The sequence below is a fragment of the Salmo salar genome, unplaced genomic scaffold (assembly GCF_905237065.1).
Source record: "Salmo salar unplaced genomic scaffold, Ssal_v3.1, whole genome shotgun sequence".
NCBI classification, from domain to species: Eukaryota; Metazoa; Chordata; class Actinopteri; order Salmoniformes; family Salmonidae; genus Salmo; species Salmo salar.
The window spans coordinates 27,732-48,816 of record NW_025548725.1 but is presented as its reverse complement, the minus strand read 5'-3'; the positions used below and the strand labels follow the sequence as shown (position 1 = coordinate 48,816).

Below are 21,085 nucleotides of genomic sequence, written 5' to 3'. Positions count from 1 at the left end.
GATGAGTCAAACTGCAAAGTGAAGGAAAAGCAGCCAACAAGTGCTCTTCATATGTGGGAACTCCTTCAAGATTGTTGTAAAAGCATTCCAGTTGATGCTGGTTGAGAGAATACCAAGATTGTGATAAGCTGTCATCAAAGCAAAGGGTGGCTATTTGAAGAATCTCAAATCTCAAATATATTTACATTTATTTAACACTTTTTATGGGGTTACTACATTATTCGATATGCGTTATTTCATAGTTTTGATGTCTTCACTATTATTCTACAATGTAGAAAATAGTAAAAATAAAGAAACACCCTTGAATGAGTAGCTGTTCTAAAACTTTTGACCGGTAGTGTATATACAGGGTATAGTGTGTGAATGTGTCAGGATGTGTTTTGTGTCAATCAAATTGATGGAAATGTTTCCCTCAGAAAGCAAGATGGATTGTATTGATGAGAGAATCAAAAGAGCTTTAAGATGCCACCCTTATGTTATAAATATCAAATATGTATTTGTTTTGTCCTTTTTTTGTTATATTATCTATCACCTTTTAAATTGAGTGTTGTGTTGACAGTTGAAACCAGTGAGGGTGAACACCCCTGATTCTGTGATGTGGCCAGCCGGCAAGGTGCACAGAAGGCCAAAGCCTGTAAGTCATATCCGACCTAAAAACAATAACAGATAAACATTAGTTATGCATTCTGCAATGAGTAAAGCAGTGTTTAATTCGTTCTTTACTGTTTACAGCCAATCATTGTGAGCTGTGGGCAGGACCAGGCATCTGGGAATGGATGGAACATCAATCCATAGCCTCTCAGCCAGGTCATCTCTGCTGTTCCCATAGAGACACAACAGATAGATCAATCTGTTGATTCATATGGCCATTTTGGGTGGCTTGGTTGCATTGACAATCATCCATTCGAGATGCTAAAGAATCCTATACTATGGAAGGTCCTTGAGTCAATGCCAGTGTATTCTATGGCTGCCATGAGTACATGCCTTTCTGTCTCCTCAGTCTGGAAGGGTGACTTGGCTGATAGAGAGAAAATATGATGAGGTGAACTCATCCTCCAATTCTGAATGGACTATGACCAGCTAGCTCTCTGACACACAGCTCAATGATGGCAATGATGCCTCTACTGAGGACAGTCCAGAGCCTCCAAAGGAACCACAAGGACCACTGAAAGACCATCGACTGGTAGGCATCTTTTAAATTTGTGTGTGTGTCACATCTCAATGGTTTGACCCTATGTCTGTAGAGATTATTGTGGCCAAGTTCAACATCCTCCTCCCTGCCTCTGTGAGTTCACTGAATAAGGTGTCACACCAGATTGAGGTTGTCCCCACTGTCCGGCCCTGCAGGCAGCAGCTGGACAAGAAGACACAGTGGACCAACACCAACAAGGAGAGCCTGAGGAGGATCAAAGAAAACCTGACCTCAATAGAACTCAACCTGGAGGAAGGCCTGGAGACGCACAATGACGGTCAGGACATCAACCAAGAGAGGCAGAAGAAGAATGAGGGATGCTGTAGAGGATGGATTGCGAAGTGGATGGGGAGGAGGAAGGAGAGACTGAGGGACGAAGACGTGGCTAGGGAGCTCAAGAGGATGGGCGAGGAAGTGAGGGCACTGATCCAAGAGATGAAGAGAAACTGCAGCGAAGGTGATCTTAAGGCAGTAGACCTGGACAGTTGGCTGAATGACTTGTAGGTTGAAAGTGGCATTCAAGAAATGCACTGGAGAGATTGGCGAAATTATAGACAGCATGGCAGAAATGCAGACCAGTATAGCCGAGAACAGTCTCCTCAAGCCTGAAAAAAATAACAATGTCCAGAGCTTTGTAAGTTACTCCTACTTATTGAGTGTAGTCATGTATCTACAATGTGTTTAGTTATAAAGTATATCTACAGATTGTTTTTAACATAGCACTTTCCTGATATTTGACTTGTTTCTGGTCCTACAGAGCCCAGGGAAGGTCTCTGGTCCTGGCTGAAGCCCTACGGGCCCTGCCCTCTGCTGTGGCCCCTCCCTCCCCAGAGAATGTCCCGAGGCCTCGGACTCCTCTCAGCCCTGTCATTATTGCTCTACCCACTACAGAGAAGTTCCCATACCGCCGTAGCTCTCGGCTGGCCCCCATAACCAACCTGAGTGAGACCGGCCCCACAGGTGAGAGGAAAAACAAGAAGGTTATATTGGCCATAAGTCCTTCTATAGTATAGCATAGCTCTAGATATAGTAGCTCAAGAGAAGAGAAAACCCATAAGCTTACATTACTTTATCTCCTTGTCCAAAATATTCAGGAAGGGAAGGTCAATAATAAAAACAAGGGCAAGGCCAAAAAAGTAGTGAAGCAAGAGAAGGCCAGTAAGATGCAACAGATGGGAAATGTTGGAGAAAGTAAGGAGGAGGACAAGAAAGAGGAAAAGAAAAGGTGAGGAAATAGAGGAGGAAGAAGTGGAACATAACCAGGGAATACTAGACTAGAGAATTAGAGAAATAGAATGAGGTAGCAGAGAAAGAGCAGCTATCTGATGTGTAAGTGCAAACTTAAGCAATAAGGCACGAGGAGGTGTGGTATATGGCCAATATATCATGGCCAAGGGCTGTTCTTACGCACGACGCAACACGGAGTACCTAGATACAGCCCTTAGCCATGGTATATTGGCCAAACCCCCAAGGTGCTTTATTGCTATTAACTGGTTACCAATGTAATTAGAGCAGTAAAAATAAATGTTTTGTCATTCCCTCGTTTGTTAAGTCAAACGACACCGCTGGTCCTGCTCACATTGCCCTACCCTATGCTTTGACCTCTTTCTCCCCTCTCTCCAGATGAAACCTTGCGACTTGTGACGGCCGGCAGCCCAACAACCTGCCCGCTTGACCCTATCCCCTCCTCTCTTCTCCAGGCCATTTCCGGAGACCTTCTCCCTTACCTCACCTCGCTCATCAACTCATCCTTGACCGCTGGCTATGTCCCTTCCGTCTTGAAGAGAGCGAGAGTTGCACCCCTTCTCAAAAAACCTACACTCGATCCCTCCGATGTCAGCAACTACAGACCAGTATCCCTTCTTTCTTTTCTCTCAAACTCTTGAGCGTGCCGTCCTTGGCCAGCTCTCTTGCTATCTCTCTCAGAATGACCTTCTTGATCCAAATCAGTCAGGTTTCAAGACTGGTCATTCAGCTGAGACTGCTCTTCTCTGTGTCACGGAGGCTCTCCGCACTGCTAAAGCTAACTCTCTCTCCTCTGCTCTCATCCTTCTAGACCTATCTGCTGCCTTTGATACTGTGAACCATCAGATCCTCCTCTCCACCCTCTCCGAGTTGGGCATCTCCGGCACGGCTCACTCTTGGATTGCGTCCTACCTGACAGGTCGCTCCTACCAGGTGGCGTGGCGAGAATCCGTCTCCGCACCACGTGCTCTCACCACTGGTGTCCCCCAGGGCTCAGTTCTAGGACCTCTCCTATTCTCGCTATACACCAAGTCACTTGGCTCTGTCATATCCTCACATGGTCTCTCCTACCATTGCTACGCAGACGACACACAATTCATCTTCTCCTTTCCCCCTTCTGATAACCAGGTGGCGAATCGCATCTCTGCATGTCTGGCAGACATATCAGTGTGGATGACGGATCACCACCTCAAGCTGAACCTCGGCAAGACGGAGCTGCTCTTCCTCCCGGGGAAGGACTGCCCGTTCCATGATCTCGCCATAACGGTTGACAACTCCATTGTGTCCTCCTCCCAGAGTGCTAAGAGCCTTGGCGTGACCCTATACAACACCCTGTCGTTCTCTGCTAACATCAAGGCGGTGACCCGATCCTGTAGGTTCATGTTCTACAACATTCGCAGAGTACGACCCTGCCTTACACAGGAAGCGGAGCAGGTCCTAATCCAGGCACTTGTCATCTCCCGTCTGGATTACTGCAACTCGCTGTTGGCGGGTCTCCCTGCCTGTGCCATTAAACCCCTACAACTCATCCAGAACACCGCAGCCCGTCTGGTATTCAACCTTCCCAAGTTCTCTCATGTCACCCCGCTCCTCCGCACACTCCACTGGCTTCCAGTTGAAGCTCGCATCTGCTACAAGACCATGGTGCTTGCCTACGGAGCTGTGAGGGGAACGGCACCTCCGTACCTTCAGGCTCTGATCAGTCCCTACACCAAAAGAAGGGCACTGCGTTCATCCACCTCTGGCCTGCTCGCCTCCCTACCTCTGCCGAAGCACAGTTCCCGCTCAGCCCAGCCCTGAGCTGTAAGTAGTTAAGGAAAGAAAAACGGAATACATCAGTGTAATATAAATTGCCTGATTTATCAAGGTTGTATAAATCAAGAGTGCCAAAATAAATAAAGATTTGATTTGAAGAGATTTGTCTACCGTATGTGTAGAACAACACAAAGTACAAGCCAAAAGGAGTGGTCTTACAATCAACTGACAATCAAAACCTCCTTGTATTGATTTGACCTTGAACATTCAGTCTGATTGACACTTCAAACCAAAATCATCAGTGAAGAAACCGTGTACCTTTTTAAGTACTGCCTCAGTAACAAGTTCAGCTTGACAAGTTCAGCTTGACCAAAATCACCTAATGGGATTTTTTTTTAAAGACATTCCAAAATGTTTATTTAAATGTTCTTTTATTTTTCTGTCTTATTGGATCATGTTGTCAGGCATGGTTTGTATGACAGATGTTATTTCTATGTAAAATATTCTGTAACAAGTGTTTTTGTGCTCAATGGTGGATCTATTCATAATTATTTAAGAGATGTGTGCACAAAGACCAGCTCATTGGCCAGCTCCTGCATGAAGGGCAGGTGGGACGCTACGAGCTGGTGAAACCTCAGGCCTCACACTGACTGGATATGTCATAGCTCCAACAATACTTACCACAACAACAAAAAAATCACACCTGATCAACATTTCAACATATAACAAATGAGAGAGCTCTGTCATTCAATGAGTTTTCTATGTCATCAATCTGTCAATAAAGACACAGGTGCACCTGGGTGAACCATCACAGACTCGGGCATGTTTGCTGTGAAACTCTGGGGGGCACTGACTGACACAGACTGGAGAGAATGTTGAGAATGTAGATGTTGAGCCACTGGAGCCCAGTGACTGCTGGTTTGAGAGGCAGATGTCTGCCAATGACTGTGTTCGTGACTATGTCCATGACCTTGACTGTGGCTGCAGCTGTGTTCATGTTCGTGACTTTACCCCAAGCTATGCGTGAGGGCATATCCATGCTTGTGAACATAATGACCTGAGAACTGAACAGGGCTCCGCTGTGTATAGTGGGAGTGGGCCCAGCCTTCAAATGTCTTTGGTGTGGTATCGGTAGCCTGTAGGTTGGAGGAAACGGGAGCGTAGGCTTGGACTGGGTAGGAATGATTCTGTAACCAATGAGAATGTGGAGAGGTTACAGAGAGCTTATCTAACTAAACAATAATTCTCTATCTAATCATGGGGACCACTAGGTGCCTATTGTACAGTATTCAATTACAGCTGAGAATCATCTATTGAAACTGCTCCTCATTATACTGTAGTACATCATGTACTCTGGCTTGCACCCAGCAATCATGTTCATTTAATGACCTCTCGTCTTATAGGATAAATTATGCATCTAGTGCTTTCTCAGTACTCAGGGTGGGTGGACCGTCTTCCTTCTCTATTGATGCAGGGTCATACAGGACATCAATGTTCAGGGTCACAACTTTCACTGGGGACAGGGAGACATGCCCCCCCACCACCCACACACATTTTGAAATGTAAATTTTGTCCCCCCCAGATTTATCATTGAAAGGTGATACAAAACGAGGCAAAAGTGTGCTTTAGGGCCATGAGGACGCGGTTGGGAAGGCTGTTTGGAGTATTTGTCCAACGGGATGAAAAAAGAAAAACACTTCTAAAACCAAAGTTGTCCCTCAGCAGCCTGAAAGGCATCTTCTTGTCCAGCACTGATGCCCTAGCATCAGACATGTCTAGAAGTGGGTGCCAGCCCTTTCCATGTTTCCCCAGAGCAAGATAAGGAGAATGTGTGACACAGTGATGGTACATTTTCCTAACCAAACATCCCATTATGTACAGCATGATGACTCAACACAAATTTCAAGTGTATCATTTATTTTTATTGAACCTTTAACTAAGCAAGTCAGTTAAGAACAAATTCTTATTTACAATGACGGCCTACCCTGGCCAAACCCGGACAGCGCTGGGCCGATTGTGCACCGTCCTATGGGATTCCCAATCACGTCCGGAAGTGATACATGCCTGGATTCGAACCGGGGACTGTAGACAAAGATGCAGTGCCTTAGACCACAGCGCCGCACATAAACATATTACAACTTAACTACACTACTAAGCACACTTAAAGCTGTGCCATACTGCAATGTATCATGGTTATTTTCAACCACAATAAGGTTGGAGTAAGGATAGAGATCCCCCCTGCGATGATGGGGATGCAGAGGAAGACAGTGTGTGTGGGACCAAAAGTGTTGCGATGACCAGAAACAGCCAGGGCTAACATGGGTACACTGACCCCAAAAAGAAAGCCCTCAACCATAACCACTGTAGCCATACCCATAAGGGAGAGAGATACAGGAACTAACCCCTCCACTTGATTCTGGGCAGATGCACCAAACAGTACCAGCCCCAGGAGGGTGTACAACACCCCTGTGCTGATAGAGAGCAGCTGAAACATGAGGAGGAACCAAACAGTGCCCACAATCTTCTCAGTCCCACCAGAGGAGCATCAGAACCCCAATGCTGAAGAGTAGCTGGGTCACTGTCTTGTGGTGGAAGGAGTATGTGATGAGCTTGTGTACCGTAAAGGAAGAGGAGAGGATTAAAATTAACGGGTTGACAGACATCAGCGGCATTGATGTGTTGTGCTCTAGTTTGCTGCTGTAGCCTACTGGCACCATATGTTACGTCATTAACGTTAGCTACAAGTTGTAGCAAGCTAGATAACGTTACAACATTCCCATACAAAGTAGCTAGCTAGCTACCGAGCATATGATTCTTAAATCACCCAGTCCCTCCTTGCTAACGTACCATGCCCATTGGCAAAAACTGTAGTTCCAAGACTTTAGACATCCTCTGATGAACCGGAATATGCAGTGACAGTAAACAAAACAAATGATACTATAATGACAGCAACAATGCCACTTTTTAGCCTGAACTCAGTAGTAAAACTCTTGAACCTCTGAACCACATCTTTCAAAACTATTCGGGTGATCATGTTGATGCTCAGTGCATACTTGTCAAACTACTAGAGGATATTCAAGCACAATACAACATGTCAGTTACGACACTTTTCCTCCAATATTGCACAACACTTTAGCCAAGACTTGAGTAGCTAGCTTGCTAAACCAAAACAAATGTACTGGACTTCCGCATTTGGATTAATCACTTTCACAACCACAAAGTTACTGTTGCGGAGATCATGAAGTGCGCTAAGGCAGTGCTGCATTTAAAGACACTTCCACCTGCTGGCTTGTGCCTGAAATGTGATGACCAAAGAGTCCTCAACAGCTCATTTGAGTTAGATAGAAAGCTAGATAGATATATTTGATTTGACAGTTTAATAAAATAAAACCGTTTAATTAAATAAAACGTGTCAGGCCAGGGACAACACAATAAAGTAAACGGCTTCCATTGTGTTCCCTTAATGTTACTCAAAGTAAAACAATAATAAAAAAATATTTGGCAAGGAATGGTTTTTTCCTATTGATATCATGTTGGCCTATCTATGTAAAACGTCCAACCAACCATCGTTACTCAGTCAGTAGGATATAATAAGCACATCACGTTCGTTATTGAGCTACAACCAGTGAGAAGATACGACCACCAGTCCGGCTCCAAACAAGCCTTTTTCTTGTGACGTATTATGCGCGGTCATAAAGCTGTGATATAAAATGACGTAGCCATGCATTAATTCACTACATAAACTGTGTTCAGATTTGATTTAATCTACAATCGTTTTCTTCACTCAGGTTGTTGCAGGTATTCTTTGACCTTTTGGGGCACCTCCTTCCCAACATATATATATATATATATATATAGGGAATAGGGTGCCATTTGGAATGCCATCTTTGTGCGTGTGTGTCTGTGTATGAGTCAGGATGTGTTTTGTGTCAATCAATTGATGGAAATGTTTCCCTCAGAAAGAAAGATGGACCGTAATGATGAGAGAATCAAAAGAGCTTTAAGACGCCGCCCTTATGTGGTAAATATCAAATATTTGTTTGTTTTGTCCTGTTTTTGTTATATTATCACATTCTAAATTGAGTGTTGTGTTGACAGTTGAAACCAGTGAGGGTGAACACCCCTGATTCCGTGTTGTGGCCAACCGGCAAGGTGCACAGAAGGCCAAAGCCTGTAAGTCATATCCGACCTGAAACAATAACACATACACATTAGTTATGCATTCTGCATGTACAAACTGCAGTTATCAGAATGAAAGCAAATGCAGAAATCCCTATCTAACCACATTGAATGCTGTCTTCACAGTCTACTTCAGTGCAGACCCCTCAGATCCACAAAAGGCCTGTAAGTCACATTCAAATTCAACCACATAACAGTACTTATATTATTTATTGATACACAATTCAAGGCCAAAATGAGCAAAGCAGTGTTGAATTCATTCTTTACTGTTAACAGCCAATCATTGTGAGCTATGGGCAGGACCAAACATCTGGGGATGGATGGAGCATCAATCCAGAGCCTCTCAGCCAGGTCATCTCTGCTGTTCCCATAGAGACATAACAGATAGATCAATCTGTTGATTCATATGGCCATTTTGGGTGGCTTGGTTGAATTGACAATCATCCATTCGAGATGCTAAAGAATCCTATACTATGGAAGGTCTTTAGACCCACCCCTAATGTTATGGGAGTTGCATTTATTGCATTTTCAGTTACCCATGTATTACTCACTACTTGTACAACCATGTTGGATTGTCTACATATTCTACATTTCCTTGAGGGTCAATGCCAGTGTATTCTATGGCTGCCATGAGTACATGTCTTTCTCTGTCTCCTCAGTCTGGAAGGGTGACTCGGCTGATGGAGAGAAAATATGATGTGACCTCATCTTCCAGTTCTGATGACTTTTCCATCTACTCCTTCACTGACTGTGAATCGGAGGTAAAAGAGTTGTACCCTACCGTCCATGTCTTTGTTGAGTGACATCACTGTGAGGAGGATGGTCTCTGACTAGTTGACTCTGATACACAGTGTGATGATGAGGATCATGAAAGGAGGACACCACCGCTGAAAGTTGAGGATGGAAAAGTGACCAAGCTTGACGTGAGGGTTATGGACGAGGATGATGATCTGTCTCTCCACTCCTTCGATGAGTCAGACTTCCTGGTAAGTTCTGCATATTAAAAAAATATATATATATATATATATACATACATGGGGGATTGGAAATGATGCAGACAATTACTTATTGCGTGTAGTCATGTATCTGCAATATGTATAGAGTAGTTATAAAGTATTTCTACAGATTGTGTTGAACATAGCACTTTCCTGATATGTTACTTTACTTTCTGGTCCTACAGAGCCCAGGGAAGGACTCAAGTCCTGTATCTGTCAAGAATGGTCTCTCTCCTCTTGTGACCTCAGCACACCGGACCCTGGCTGAAGCCCTACGGGCCCTGCCCTCTGCTGTAGGCTCTCCCTACCCAGTAAACGTCCCAAGGCCTCTGACTCCTCTCAGCCCTGTCATTATCGCTCCGCCCCGAACAGAGAACTTCCCATACCGCCACAGCCCTCGCCTGGCTCCCATCACCAGCCTGAGCGAGTCCGGCAGGAAGCTGCTCCAGGAAATTGCTGGAGTGGCCCCACAGGTGAGAGGAAATACAAGAAGGGAATATTGTCCGTAAGTCCTTCTATAGTATAGCATAAGTCCTTCTATAGTATAGCATAGCTCTATGTATCGTAGCTCAAGAGAAGAGAAAACCTATAAGCTTACATTACTTTATCTCCTTGTCCAAAATATTCAGGAAGGGAAGGTCAATAAGAAAAACAAGGGCAAGGCCAAAAAAGTAGTGAAGCAAGAGAAGGCCAGTAAGATGCAACAGATGGGAAATGTTGGAGAAAGTAAGGAGGAGGACAAGAAAGAGGAAAAGAAAAGGTGAGGAAATAGAGGAGGAAGAAGTGGAACATAACCAGGGAATACTAGACTAGAGAATTAGAGAAATAGAATGAGGTAGTAGAGAAAGAGCAGCTATCTGATGTGTAAGTGCAAACTTACGCAATAAGGCACGAGGAGGTGTGGTATATGGCCAATATATCATGGCTAAGGGCTGTTCTTATGCACGACGCAACACGGAGTACCTGGATACAGCCCTTAGCCGTGGTATATTGGCCATATACCACAAACCCCCGAGGTGCCTTATTGCTATTATTAGCTGGTTACCAACGTAATTAGAGCAGTAAAAATACATGTTTTTGTCACACCCGTGGTATATGGTCTGTTATAAACTGGGTGGTTCGAGCCCTGAATGCTGATTGGCTGACAGCCGTGGTGTATCAGACCGTATACCACAGGTATGACAAAGCATTTATTTTTATTGCTCTAATTACGTTGGTAACCCGTTCATAATAGCAAAAGAAACCTTGGGGGTTTGTGGTATATGGCCATTATACCACGGCTAAGGGCTGTATCCAGGCACTCCGTGTCGTGTTGTGCCTAAGAACAGCCCTTAGGTGTGGTATATTGACCATATACCACACCCCCTCGTGCCTTATTGCTTAAATATACCACGGCTGTCAGCCAATCAGCATTCAGGGATCGAACCACCCAGTTTATAATACTATTTATTCTCCTGTGGTTTTTGATTGACAGGTTTCTTCAGTGGCTGCTGCCCAAACTGAGATGTTCAAAGAAATAATGGCCAACTATTACTTCTACCACACACACACACACACACACACACACACACACACACACACACACACACACATTTTGAGTATTGGTTATTCCTACAACACACACAAACGTAATTTCAGAGACAGGAATTATGATTAGCAAAATACATATATTGGTCTCATTCTTATATTTTGAGACATGCAGCATTATAAAAAAAAAAAGATATTGGTCTCCATACAGCCTATGATAATGATTTGGATTTTCATGCTTAGGCTTGGAAATATATCCAGGAGAAGCAGGGTCAACACCTCTACTCATGTCATAAGTGCCATGACATCTTTAGTAACTACAGAGAGATAAGACCTCTGTCTCCACATTCTCATCCAAAGGACAGCACCAACCTTAGGGCAGTGTCACTGGTATCCTTGGGCCAAAGTGAAGAGGTGAGGGCCCCTTACTGGTCTCCTTGCAATATCTGGTCTCCCACACAGAGATGGAAATCTACACCTGTTTAGACCCTGGAGGATATGGCTTCAGATGAAAGACAGCAGAGAGATGTCCCCAGTCCACCTGGCCGTGCTGCTGCTCCAGTTTCAACTGTTCTGCCTGCGGCTATGGAACCCTGACCTGTTCACCGGACGTGCTTGTTGCACCCTCGACAACTACTATGATTATTATTATTTGACCATGCTGGTCATTTATGAACATTTTAACATTTTAACATCTTGACCATGTTCTGTTATAATATCCACCCTGCACAGCCAGAAGAGGACTGGCCACCCCTCATAGCCTGGTTCCTCTCTAGGTTTCTTCCTAGGTTTTTGGCCTTTCTAGGGAGTTTTTCCTAGGGAGTTTTTCCTAGCCACCGTACTTCTTTCACATGCTTTGCTTGCTGTTTGGGGTTTTAGGCTGGGTTTCTGTACAGCACTTTGAGATATCAGCTGATGTACGAAGGGCTATATAAAAATAAATTTGATTGATTTGATTGATTTGAGATGCAGAACGTAAAAGCTTCAAACACTGTGATATGCAAATTCAGGACCATTGTACACTGAAGTGGAGCATGCATCTGGTCTGAAGCATGTCAAAAGAGTGCAAATTAACTGGGACTGGAGGACTGCATCACATTTAAACTAAATTAGCATGTATCTGATTTAGCTACACTCATCTGTACTTGAATTGTGTTGTTTGAAACGTGTATTTCCAATAAAGCTTTTTAAATTGCAATTATTTGTGTCAGACAGATTTTTGTCTTAATTAATTACATCAGGGGTTCTTAAACATTTTACAGCAATGGAATATTATTGTACTGATATTACCTTACCTGTTAACAGTGGGGGGGTTTATTCTGCTGCTCTGGACTGGATCCCACGGTAGGTGGCGGTAGTGAACCAATAAATAGTTGGATTGCTCGCCAGAAACCCAACCAGGCAGGCCGACTGTTGTTACCATGCAACGAGCAGACGCTTGTGAAAAGTACTAGCTACAAAATTGTCTCAATTGCTTGCTGCGCGTGTGTGTGTGTGTATGTTGCTAATCTAGCTAGTTAGCAAGCCATCAATAAAGTTCCTAACGTTACAACTTGGTAGACGGCTGGAGCACCGACACCGGAGAGTCTGCCTATCGTTCCCGAGATGCTGTCAAAAACCTTACAATTAAGTAGTTGCAGTTGGCCTTTGTGTGGCTTTTATTCCTTGCATTGCCATAAAAGCAAGACACTGTCTTTAGCTAACGTTAGCTCTCAAAGCAGATGATGATAAACACCCAGTATATTGCTTGACCTGATCCCTGAGTTTGCCATGAAAACATGGCATTTAGCTAGCTAGAATCCTGTTTACCTTGTTTATATTTACAATGGTGTTTACAGGATCCATATTCAGAGATTCACCTCCACAGCAGCCCTCTCCCAACACCTTCAGCAGCAGGTTTTGACTCAACAGGAGAGGAGAGGCATTGAGCTGGACACCCTCAACTCACCGGCTCAATCAGGTATTAACACTGTTTTGAAACAGAAAGATGTTAGATGTTTTGAAACAGAAAGATGTTAGATGCTTCTTAGTTGAGTAGATGTTATTTTCGTGGTGGCTAGATATGGACCAGAACATCTTGGTTTTGTTTTCAGCCGGAGATGATGAGGAGGAGTTGGTGGTAGGCTGGCAGGAGAAGCTGTTCAGTCAGGTAGGTCCTCTACCAGTGTCCTTATAACAAATAAGACTTTACTGTTTAGGATAGTTTGATTTTGCATAGTAAGTTTTATGTGTGTGTGTGTGTGTGTGTGTGTGTGTGTGTAATATGAAGTGGTTTTGTTCCAGAGTGAGTCAGTATACCAGACTCCACTGGAGAGACAGTACCACACAGAGATCATGGCTCTGAAGCGGACCAGGGGCAGACCGGAACCGCAGGACTTTCACCTACACCGATTCTGACTGCTACACCAATTGGGAAGGGGTGGGTTTCTACTGAATCTCCATTTCTGTAACGGTTCCATAACCACAGACGCTGGAAGACAGGAAGCAAGTACAGGGTGAGGATTTATTAATAAATAGACATGAAACTAAAGAAGAACAGAGTCTGGACAAGAGAAACAAAACAACATCAATGTAGACAAGGGAATGAAACTGAGGAAGTGACAGATATAGGGGAGGCAATCAATGACGTGATCCAGGTGAGTCTGATGAAGCGCTGGTGCGCGTAACGATGGTGACAGGTGTGCGTAATGATGAGCAGCCTGGCGACCTCGTGCTCCAGAGAGGGGGAGCGGGAGCAGACGTGACAATTTCATTATTCAAAACAAAGAATTTACCTCGTTTCTGTCCCAAAGAAACGTTAGTGTTTTAAAGCAGTTTTTTTATACTCACTACAGCTTTCCCAGAGTATGGTGAGGCAGGTCAAGTCCAACCCTACCTTCCTGGCACATAGGATGGCCAATGTCAGACACAGACGACAGGACAGACAGCCAGTGTAGGTCCCTGTTACTCACCAAAGTGAATTATTATTAAAGTGAATGTAATTGAAGCAACATTGATGTGTGATGTGCTGCTTTGAAGACAAACAGTGTACCGGTATGTTCATATTACCCTTGTATGCAAAATGTGTTTGTGGTATTCTGTTGGTCTGCAGTGACAGCACCTTCCCCAAGTCCAGGCTGATTACCTGGGAGCCCTCGGAGGACTTTGTGAAGACCAGCCACGTGGTCAACACACCTGTACAGACCATGCGCATCATGGATGACCTGGGACCACCGGGCAAGTGAGTAGCACAAGGGGAAAAACCACTATGTAGCCTATGCACTTATTACACTGCTTTGTATGTAATAACTTTGAAGTACATTCCAATTCAGGAATTGAAAAGTGGCATTGTATTCTTGTATTCCTCAGACTTGGCCAAAAGGAGAAGGAATGCTTGTTGTGCACGATAAGAGCAGATGGAAATGGAGTGGTTACCATCAAACCAGACTTCAACAAAGGCAAGGAGCCGCACCCGCTGAAGTCAAAATGTTTTACCCCTAGCTCAAATAAGGGTCACTTACTTGGTAGCAGAATTCATACAGTACAAGCCATTTACTGTGTTATGATGCTGTGTGTTTGCACTCAAGGTTGAGACGGAGGGGGAGAAGAGGGAGGTGTGGCGTCAGACTAGATGAGACGGAATAGCAACAGTGCATATATAGACGTGAGTGACTGAGTGTGTAGTGTTATTCACTGTTGGTGCACTGTAATAATACTTGTATTATAGTTCACCCCAAAATCAAAACTTGGCATAAGTTTTTGTAACCCAAAGTGGCCTAATGTCAGATTTGTCCTTATGCATGTACATACAGTACACTGATGAAATATTATTATAGCCTTTCAGGCAGGTTAGAGTCTTTTCTATGATGATGACCTCTCCTGTCTTTTTCTCCTTTCAGCGTTATGTACGTCATAAAGACTACCTCAACAGCTTGTTTGGCCAGGACTGAAATGGTATGTATGTAGTTTGTGACAGATCCTTAACACAAGTTGTTTAATCAGCAAAGGTCATCTCAAATACAATTTTATTTGTCACATGCGCCGACTACAACAGGTGTAGCAGACCTTACAGTGAAATGCTTATTTACAAGCCCTTAACCAACAATGCAGTTTAAGAAAAATAAGTGTTAAGTAAAAAATAGATAATTAAAATAAAAGTAACAAATAAATAGAGAGCAGCAGTAAAATAACAATTGCGAGGCTATATACAGGGGGTACCGGTACAGAGTCAATGTACGGGGGCACCGGTTCGTCGAGGTAAAAGAGGTAATATGTCCATGTAGGTAGAGGTAAAGTGACTATGCATTGATAATAAACAGAGAGTAGCAGCAACTTAAAACAGTGTGGGGGGTGCAAAAAGTCTGGGTAGCCATTTGATTAGCTGTTAAGGAGTCTTATGGCTTCGGGGTAGAAGCTGTTAAGAAGTATTTTGGAGCTAGACTTGGCGCTCCAGTACCGCTTGCCGTGCGGTAGCAGAGAGGACATTCTATGACTAGTATGGCTGGAGTCTTTGATCGTTTTTAGGGCCTTCTTCTGACACCGCCTGGTATAGAGGTCCTGGATGGCAGGAAGCTTGGCTCCAGTGATGTACTGGGCCGTACGCACTACCCTCTGTAGTGCCTTGCGGTCAAAGTCCGAGCAGTTGCCATACCAGGCAGTGATTCAACCAGTCAGGATGCTCTCGATGGTGCAGCTGTAGAATTCTTTGAGGATCTGAGGACCCATGCCAAATCTTTTCAGTCTCTTGTGGGGGAATAGGCTTTGTTGTGCCCTCTTCACGACTCTTGGTGTGTTTGGACCATGATAGTTTGGTGATGTGGACACCAAGGAACTTGAAGCTCTCAACCTGCTCCACTACAGCCCTGTCGATGAGAATGGGGCGTGCTTGGTCCTCCATTTCCTGTAGCCCACGATCATCTCCTTTGTCATGATCACGTTAAGGGAGAGGTTGTTGTCCTGGCACCACATGGCCAGGTCTCTGACCTCCTCCTAATAGGCTGTCTCATCGTTGTCGGTGATCAGGCCTACCCCTGTTGTGTCATTGGCAAACTTAATGATGCTGTTGGAGTCATGCCTGGCCATGCAGTCATGAGTGAAAAGGGAGTACGGGAGGGGTGGTATGCAAATTGGAGTGGGTCTTGGGTTTCTGGGATAGTGGTATTGATGTGAGCCATGACCAGCCTTTCAAAACAGTTCATGGCTACAGACGTAAGTGCTACGGGTCGGTTGTCATTTAGGCAGGTTGCCTTAGTGTTCTTGGGCACAGGAACTATGGTCTTCTGCTTGAAACACGTTGGTGTTACAAACTCAGTCAGGCACAGGTTGAAAATGTCAGTGCAGACACTTGCCAGTTGGTCAGCGCATGCTCAGACTACACATCCTGGTAATCCGTCTGGCTCTGTGGCCTTGTTTAATGGTCTTACTCACATCGGCTACAGAGTGCGTGATCACACAGTCGTCCGGAACAGCTGATGCTGTAAGCTCGTGTCACTGGGCAGCTCGCGGCTGTGCATGTCTTTGTAGTCTGTAATAATTTGCAAGCCCTGCCACGAGTGTCGGCGCCAGTGTAGTACGATTCAATCTTAGTCCTGTATTGACGCTTTGCCTGTTTGATGGTTCATCATAGGGCATAGCAGGAGTTCTTATAAGCTTCCGGGTTATAGTCTCGCTCTTTGAAAGCGGCAGTTCTACCCTTTCAGCTCAGTGCGGATGTTGCCTGTAATCAATGGCATCTGGTTGGGGTATGTACGCACAGTCACTTTGGGGACGATGCACTTATTGATGAAGTCAGTGACTAATGTGGTGTGCTCCTCAATGCCATCGGAAGAATCCTGGAACATATTCCAGTCTGTGGAAGCAGAACAGTCCTGTAGCTTAGCATCAGCTTCATCTGACCACTTTTTTTACTGACCGATTCACTGGTGCTTCCTGATTTAGTTTTTGCTTGTAAGCAGGAACCAGGAGGATAGAATTATGGTCAAATTTGCCAAATGGAGGGAGAGCTTTGTACGCGTCTCTGTGTGTGGAGTAAAGGTGGTGTAGAGTTTTTTTTCCCCTCTGGTTGCACATGTGACATGCTGGTAGAAATGAGGTAAAACGGATTTAAGTTTCCCTGCATTAAAGTCCCCCAGCCACTAGGAGCGCCGCCTCTGGATGAGCGTTTTCCTGTTTGGTTATGGCCGTGTTCAGCTCATTGAGTGCGGTCTTCGTGCCAGCAGCGGTTTGTGGTGGTAAATAGACAGCTACGAAGAATATAGATGAAAACTCTCTTGGTAAATAGTGTGGTCTACAGCTTATCATGACATACTCTACTTCAGGTGAGAAAAACCTTGAGACTTCCTTAGATTTCGTGCACCAGCTGTTGTTTACAAATACACATAGACCGCCACCCCTTGTCTTACCTGTTCTATCCTGCCGAAGAAGCGTAAAACCCGCCAGTTGTATGTTATTCATGTCGTTGTTCAACCACGTCTCGAAGAAACATAAGATTTTACAGTTTTTAATGTCCCGTTGGTAGGATATACGTGCTCGTAGTTTGTCTCTTATCCAATGATTGTACGTTGGCTAATAGGACCGATGGTAAAGGCAGATTACCCACTCGCCGTCAGATCCTTACAAGGCACCAAGACCTACATCCCTTATATATATATCTCTGTCTCTTTCTCCTGCGAATGATGAGGATGAGGGCCTTGTCGGGTTTCTGGAGTAAATCCTTCGCGTCCAACTCGTTAGAGAAATAAAATTCTTCCAGTACGGGATGAGTAAACACTGTCCTGATATCTAGAAGCTCTTTTCGGTCATAAGAGACGGTGGCAGAAACATTATGTACAAAATAAGTTACAAATAACGCGACAAAACACACACAATAGCAGCCATCTCCTCCGGTGCCATTATTGTTGATTTTGTGGTGGTTCTTTGGTTCTTTGACTTTTCTATAGGCGACTACTTGGACTAGATGCTGTCCTATCTGTTGGACTATGGTACTTATCTGGCCTATTAGCACTGCATCACCATTGGATTTAGCCTTTCTGGGCTAGGTGGGACGTTTGCGTCCCACCCTAGTCAACAGCCAGTGGAATCCCGTGGCGCGATATTCAAATACCTTAGAAATGCTATTACTTCAATTTCTCAAACATATGACTATTTTACACCATTTTAAAGACAAGACTCTCGTTAATCTAACCACACTGTCCGATTTCAAAAAGGCTTTACAACGAAAGCAAAACATTAGATTATGTCAGCAGAGTACCCAGCCAGAAATAATCAGACACCCATTTTTCAAGCTAGCATATAATGTCACAAAAACCAAAACCACAGGTAAATGCAGCACTAACCTTTGATGATCTTCATCAGATGACACTCCTAGGACATTATGTTATACAATACATGCATGTTTTGTTCAATCAAGTTCATATTTACATCAAAAACCAGCTTTTTACATTAGCATGTGACTAGCATGTGACTAGCATTCCCACCGAACACTTCCGGTGAATTTACTAAATTACTCACGATAAACGTCCACAAAAAACATAACAATTATTTTAAGAATTATAGATACAGAACTCCTTTATGCAATTGCGGTGTCCGATTTTAAAATAGCTTTTCGGTGAAAGCACATTTTGCAATATTCTGAGTAGATAGCCCGGCCATCACAGGCTAGCTATTTTGACACCCACCAAGTTTGGTACTCACCAAACTCAGATTTACTATAACAAAAATTGGATTACCTTTGCTGTTCTTCGTCAGAATGCACTCCCAGGACTTCTACTTCAATAACAAATGTTGGTTTGGTTCCAAATAATCCATAGTTATATCCAAATAGCGGCGTTTTGTTCGTGCGTTCAAGACACTATCCGAAGGGTGACGCGCCGGCGCATATCGTGACAAAAAATGTCAAAATATTCCATTACCGTACTTCGAGGCATGTCAAACGCTGTTTAACCTGTTAGGGCTAGTGGGCAGTATTGACACGGCTGGATAAAAAACGTACCCGATTTAATCTGGTTACTCCTCCTGCCCAGTAACTAGAATATGCATATAATTATTGGCTTTGGATAGAAAACACTCCAAAGTTTCTAAAACTGTTTGAATGGTGTCTGTGAGTATAACAGAACTCAAATGGCAGGTCAAAACCTGAGAAGATTCTGTACAGGAAGTACCCTGTCTGACCATTTCTTGGCCTTCTTTACCATCTCTATCCATTACAAAGGATCTCTGCTGTTACGTGACACTTCCTACGGCTGCCATGGACTCTCAGAAGGCGGCAAAAAGCTGAATCGTGGCTTTGCAGGCTCTGGCTGAAAAAAAGTACCGCGTTTGGGTAGTGGCTGGTTACAGTACTGTGAGACTCAGGCGCGTGCCCGCGTCGACCGAATGCTTTGTTTTCTTTCCTCTGTTTACCTAAACGAAGATTCCCGGTCGGAATATTATCGCTTTTTTACGAGAAAAATGGCATAAAAATTGATTTTAAACAGCGGTTGACATGCTTCGAAGTACGGTAATGGAATATTTAGAATTTTTTGGTCACGAATTGCGCCATGCTCGTAACCCTGATTTACCATTTCGGATAGTGTCTGGAACGCACAAACAAAACGCCGCTATTTGGATATAACGATGGATTATTTTGGACCAAACCAACATTTGTTATTGAAGTAGCAGTCCTGGGAGTGCGTTCTGACGAAGACAACAAAGGTAATCAAACTTTTGTAATAGTAAATCGGAGTTTGGTCAGGGCTAAACTTGGTCGGTGTCTAAATGGCTAGCCGTGATGGCTGGGCTATCTACTGAGAATATTGCAAAATGTGCTTTCACCGAAAAGCTATTTTAAAATCGGACACCTCGATTGCACAAAGGAGTTCTGTTTCTATAATTCTTAAAATAATTGTTATGTTTTTTGTGAACGTTTATCGTGAGTAATTTAGTAAATTGTTAGTAAATTCCCCGGAAGTTTGCGGGGGGTATGCTAGTTCTGAACAACCTGGGGCCTAGGTGAGTTAACTGCATGATGACCATGAGAAGCTGCATTGTCCCCACTGACTAAAGGAACTTCCCATGCAATTTCACTACCATTGACATCACCACACATACTAGGACTACCAGGTGGGAAAGGAATAGGTAACCCCAACACACCCCTTCCCCTAACAACATTGACAGGTTTTAGCATATCTGAACAACCAATATGGTTGAAACTCATTGTAGTAGCTCAAAATGAAAGTTAAAAAAAAAAATGTACAGTACGACAGAAATAACTGAGACAGAGGACAGTGTTGCATCAACGTTACAGCTTGTTGCGTTTCTTCTCGCCAACTAAGAAAATGTGGAACAAGGGAAGCGGTCTGAATACTTTCCGAATGCACTGTACACAATCCATGTCTTAAGGCTTAAAAATCCTTCTTTAACCTGTCTCCTCCCCTTCATCTACACTGATATGAAGTGGATTTAACAAGTGACATCAATAAGGGACCCTAGCTTTCAACTGGATTCACCTGGTCAGTCTGTCATGGAAAGAGCAGGTGTTCTTAATGTTTTGTGCACTCAGACTAAACAAGAGATTTACTGCTCACTAAGTTCACTGCTACCTCCAGCAGCATTATTTATTTCCTGACCAGTCTTGTGAAAAGTCTGGGTTTTGGAGAAATCTTTTGCAATAGCGCTCAGGTTTACTAAACCATTGGAACTATTAATTTCCATTATCTGATAGAATCAGCCCCATAATGAATTTATTTGACTAATTTCCTTATATGAACTGTAACTCAGTAAAATCTTTGAAATTGTTGTGTGTTGTGTTTATATTTTTGTTCAGTATCCATTAATGTAGAAGTGTTCAGAAACATATTCTATTCACATTTACAATAAAAGTGACTCCAAAATGGCACAATACATTATTTACCATTCATTTCTATTGGGCACAACATCATCTGAAACAACCAAAACAAACTCCAAATGCATCCAACAAGTTTGTCGAGTCACAAGCTTGATGTAGTCATTGCATGCTAGGAATAGGGGTCCAAATACTAAACTTTTGACTACTTTAATACACATAAGTGAATTTGTCCAAATACTTATGACTCCTTGAAATAGGGGGACTAGATACATAAAGTGCTTTCATTTCTAAACGGTTAAACAGATATGCATGAAAAATATGACATTTTGTACTTTCAACTCAGGCATCTTCTTGTCCAGCACTGATGCCCTAGCATCAGACATGTCTAGA

General features: G+C 43.7%; 1 protein-coding gene and 1 long non-coding RNA gene across 7 annotated transcripts; both read left to right on the top strand.

Moving 5' to 3' along the window:
• The first annotated feature begins 7,896 nt into the window (after positions 1-7,896).
• LOC106567701 (uncharacterized) lies at positions 7,897-11,502 on the top strand. 4 transcript variants are annotated; one of them, XM_014137298.2, is made up of 10 exons: positions 7,898-7,990; positions 8,152-8,213; positions 8,291-8,365; positions 8,498-8,536; positions 8,648-8,722; positions 9,031-9,132; positions 9,223-9,357; positions 9,552-9,839; positions 9,996-10,126; positions 10,841-10,889. In XM_014137298.2, exons 2-10 carry the CDS (start codon positions 8,160-8,162, stop codon positions 10,884-10,886), a joined length of 945 nt encoding a protein of 314 aa, XP_013992773.2. In that variant the 5' UTR covers positions 7,898-7,990; positions 8,152-8,159; the 3' UTR covers positions 10,887-10,889. The 4 variants fall into 4 exon arrangements, with proteins under 4 accessions (XP_045568643.1, XP_013992773.2, XP_045568645.1 ...); XM_045712687.1 differs by lacking the exon at positions 9,996-10,126 and having other exon boundaries at positions 7,897-7,990; positions 10,841-11,501; XM_045712689.1 differs by lacking the exon at positions 10,841-10,889 and having other exon boundaries at positions 9,552-9,871.
• A 667-nt stretch (positions 11,503-12,169) lies between these two features.
• LOC123733247 (uncharacterized) lies at positions 12,170-14,331 on the top strand. 3 transcript variants are annotated; one of them, XR_006763686.1, is made up of 7 exons: positions 12,170-12,523; positions 12,732-12,853; positions 12,987-13,042; positions 13,163-13,388; positions 13,728-13,825; positions 13,985-14,113; positions 14,242-14,331. It is a non-coding gene; the product is annotated as an uncharacterized lncRNA (long non-coding RNA). The 3 variants fall into 3 exon arrangements; XR_006763685.1 differs by having other exon boundaries at positions 12,176-12,523; positions 13,177-13,312; XR_006763684.1 differs by having other exon boundaries at positions 12,181-12,523; positions 13,163-13,312.
• The last annotated feature ends 6,754 nt before the right edge of the window (positions 14,332-21,085 follow it).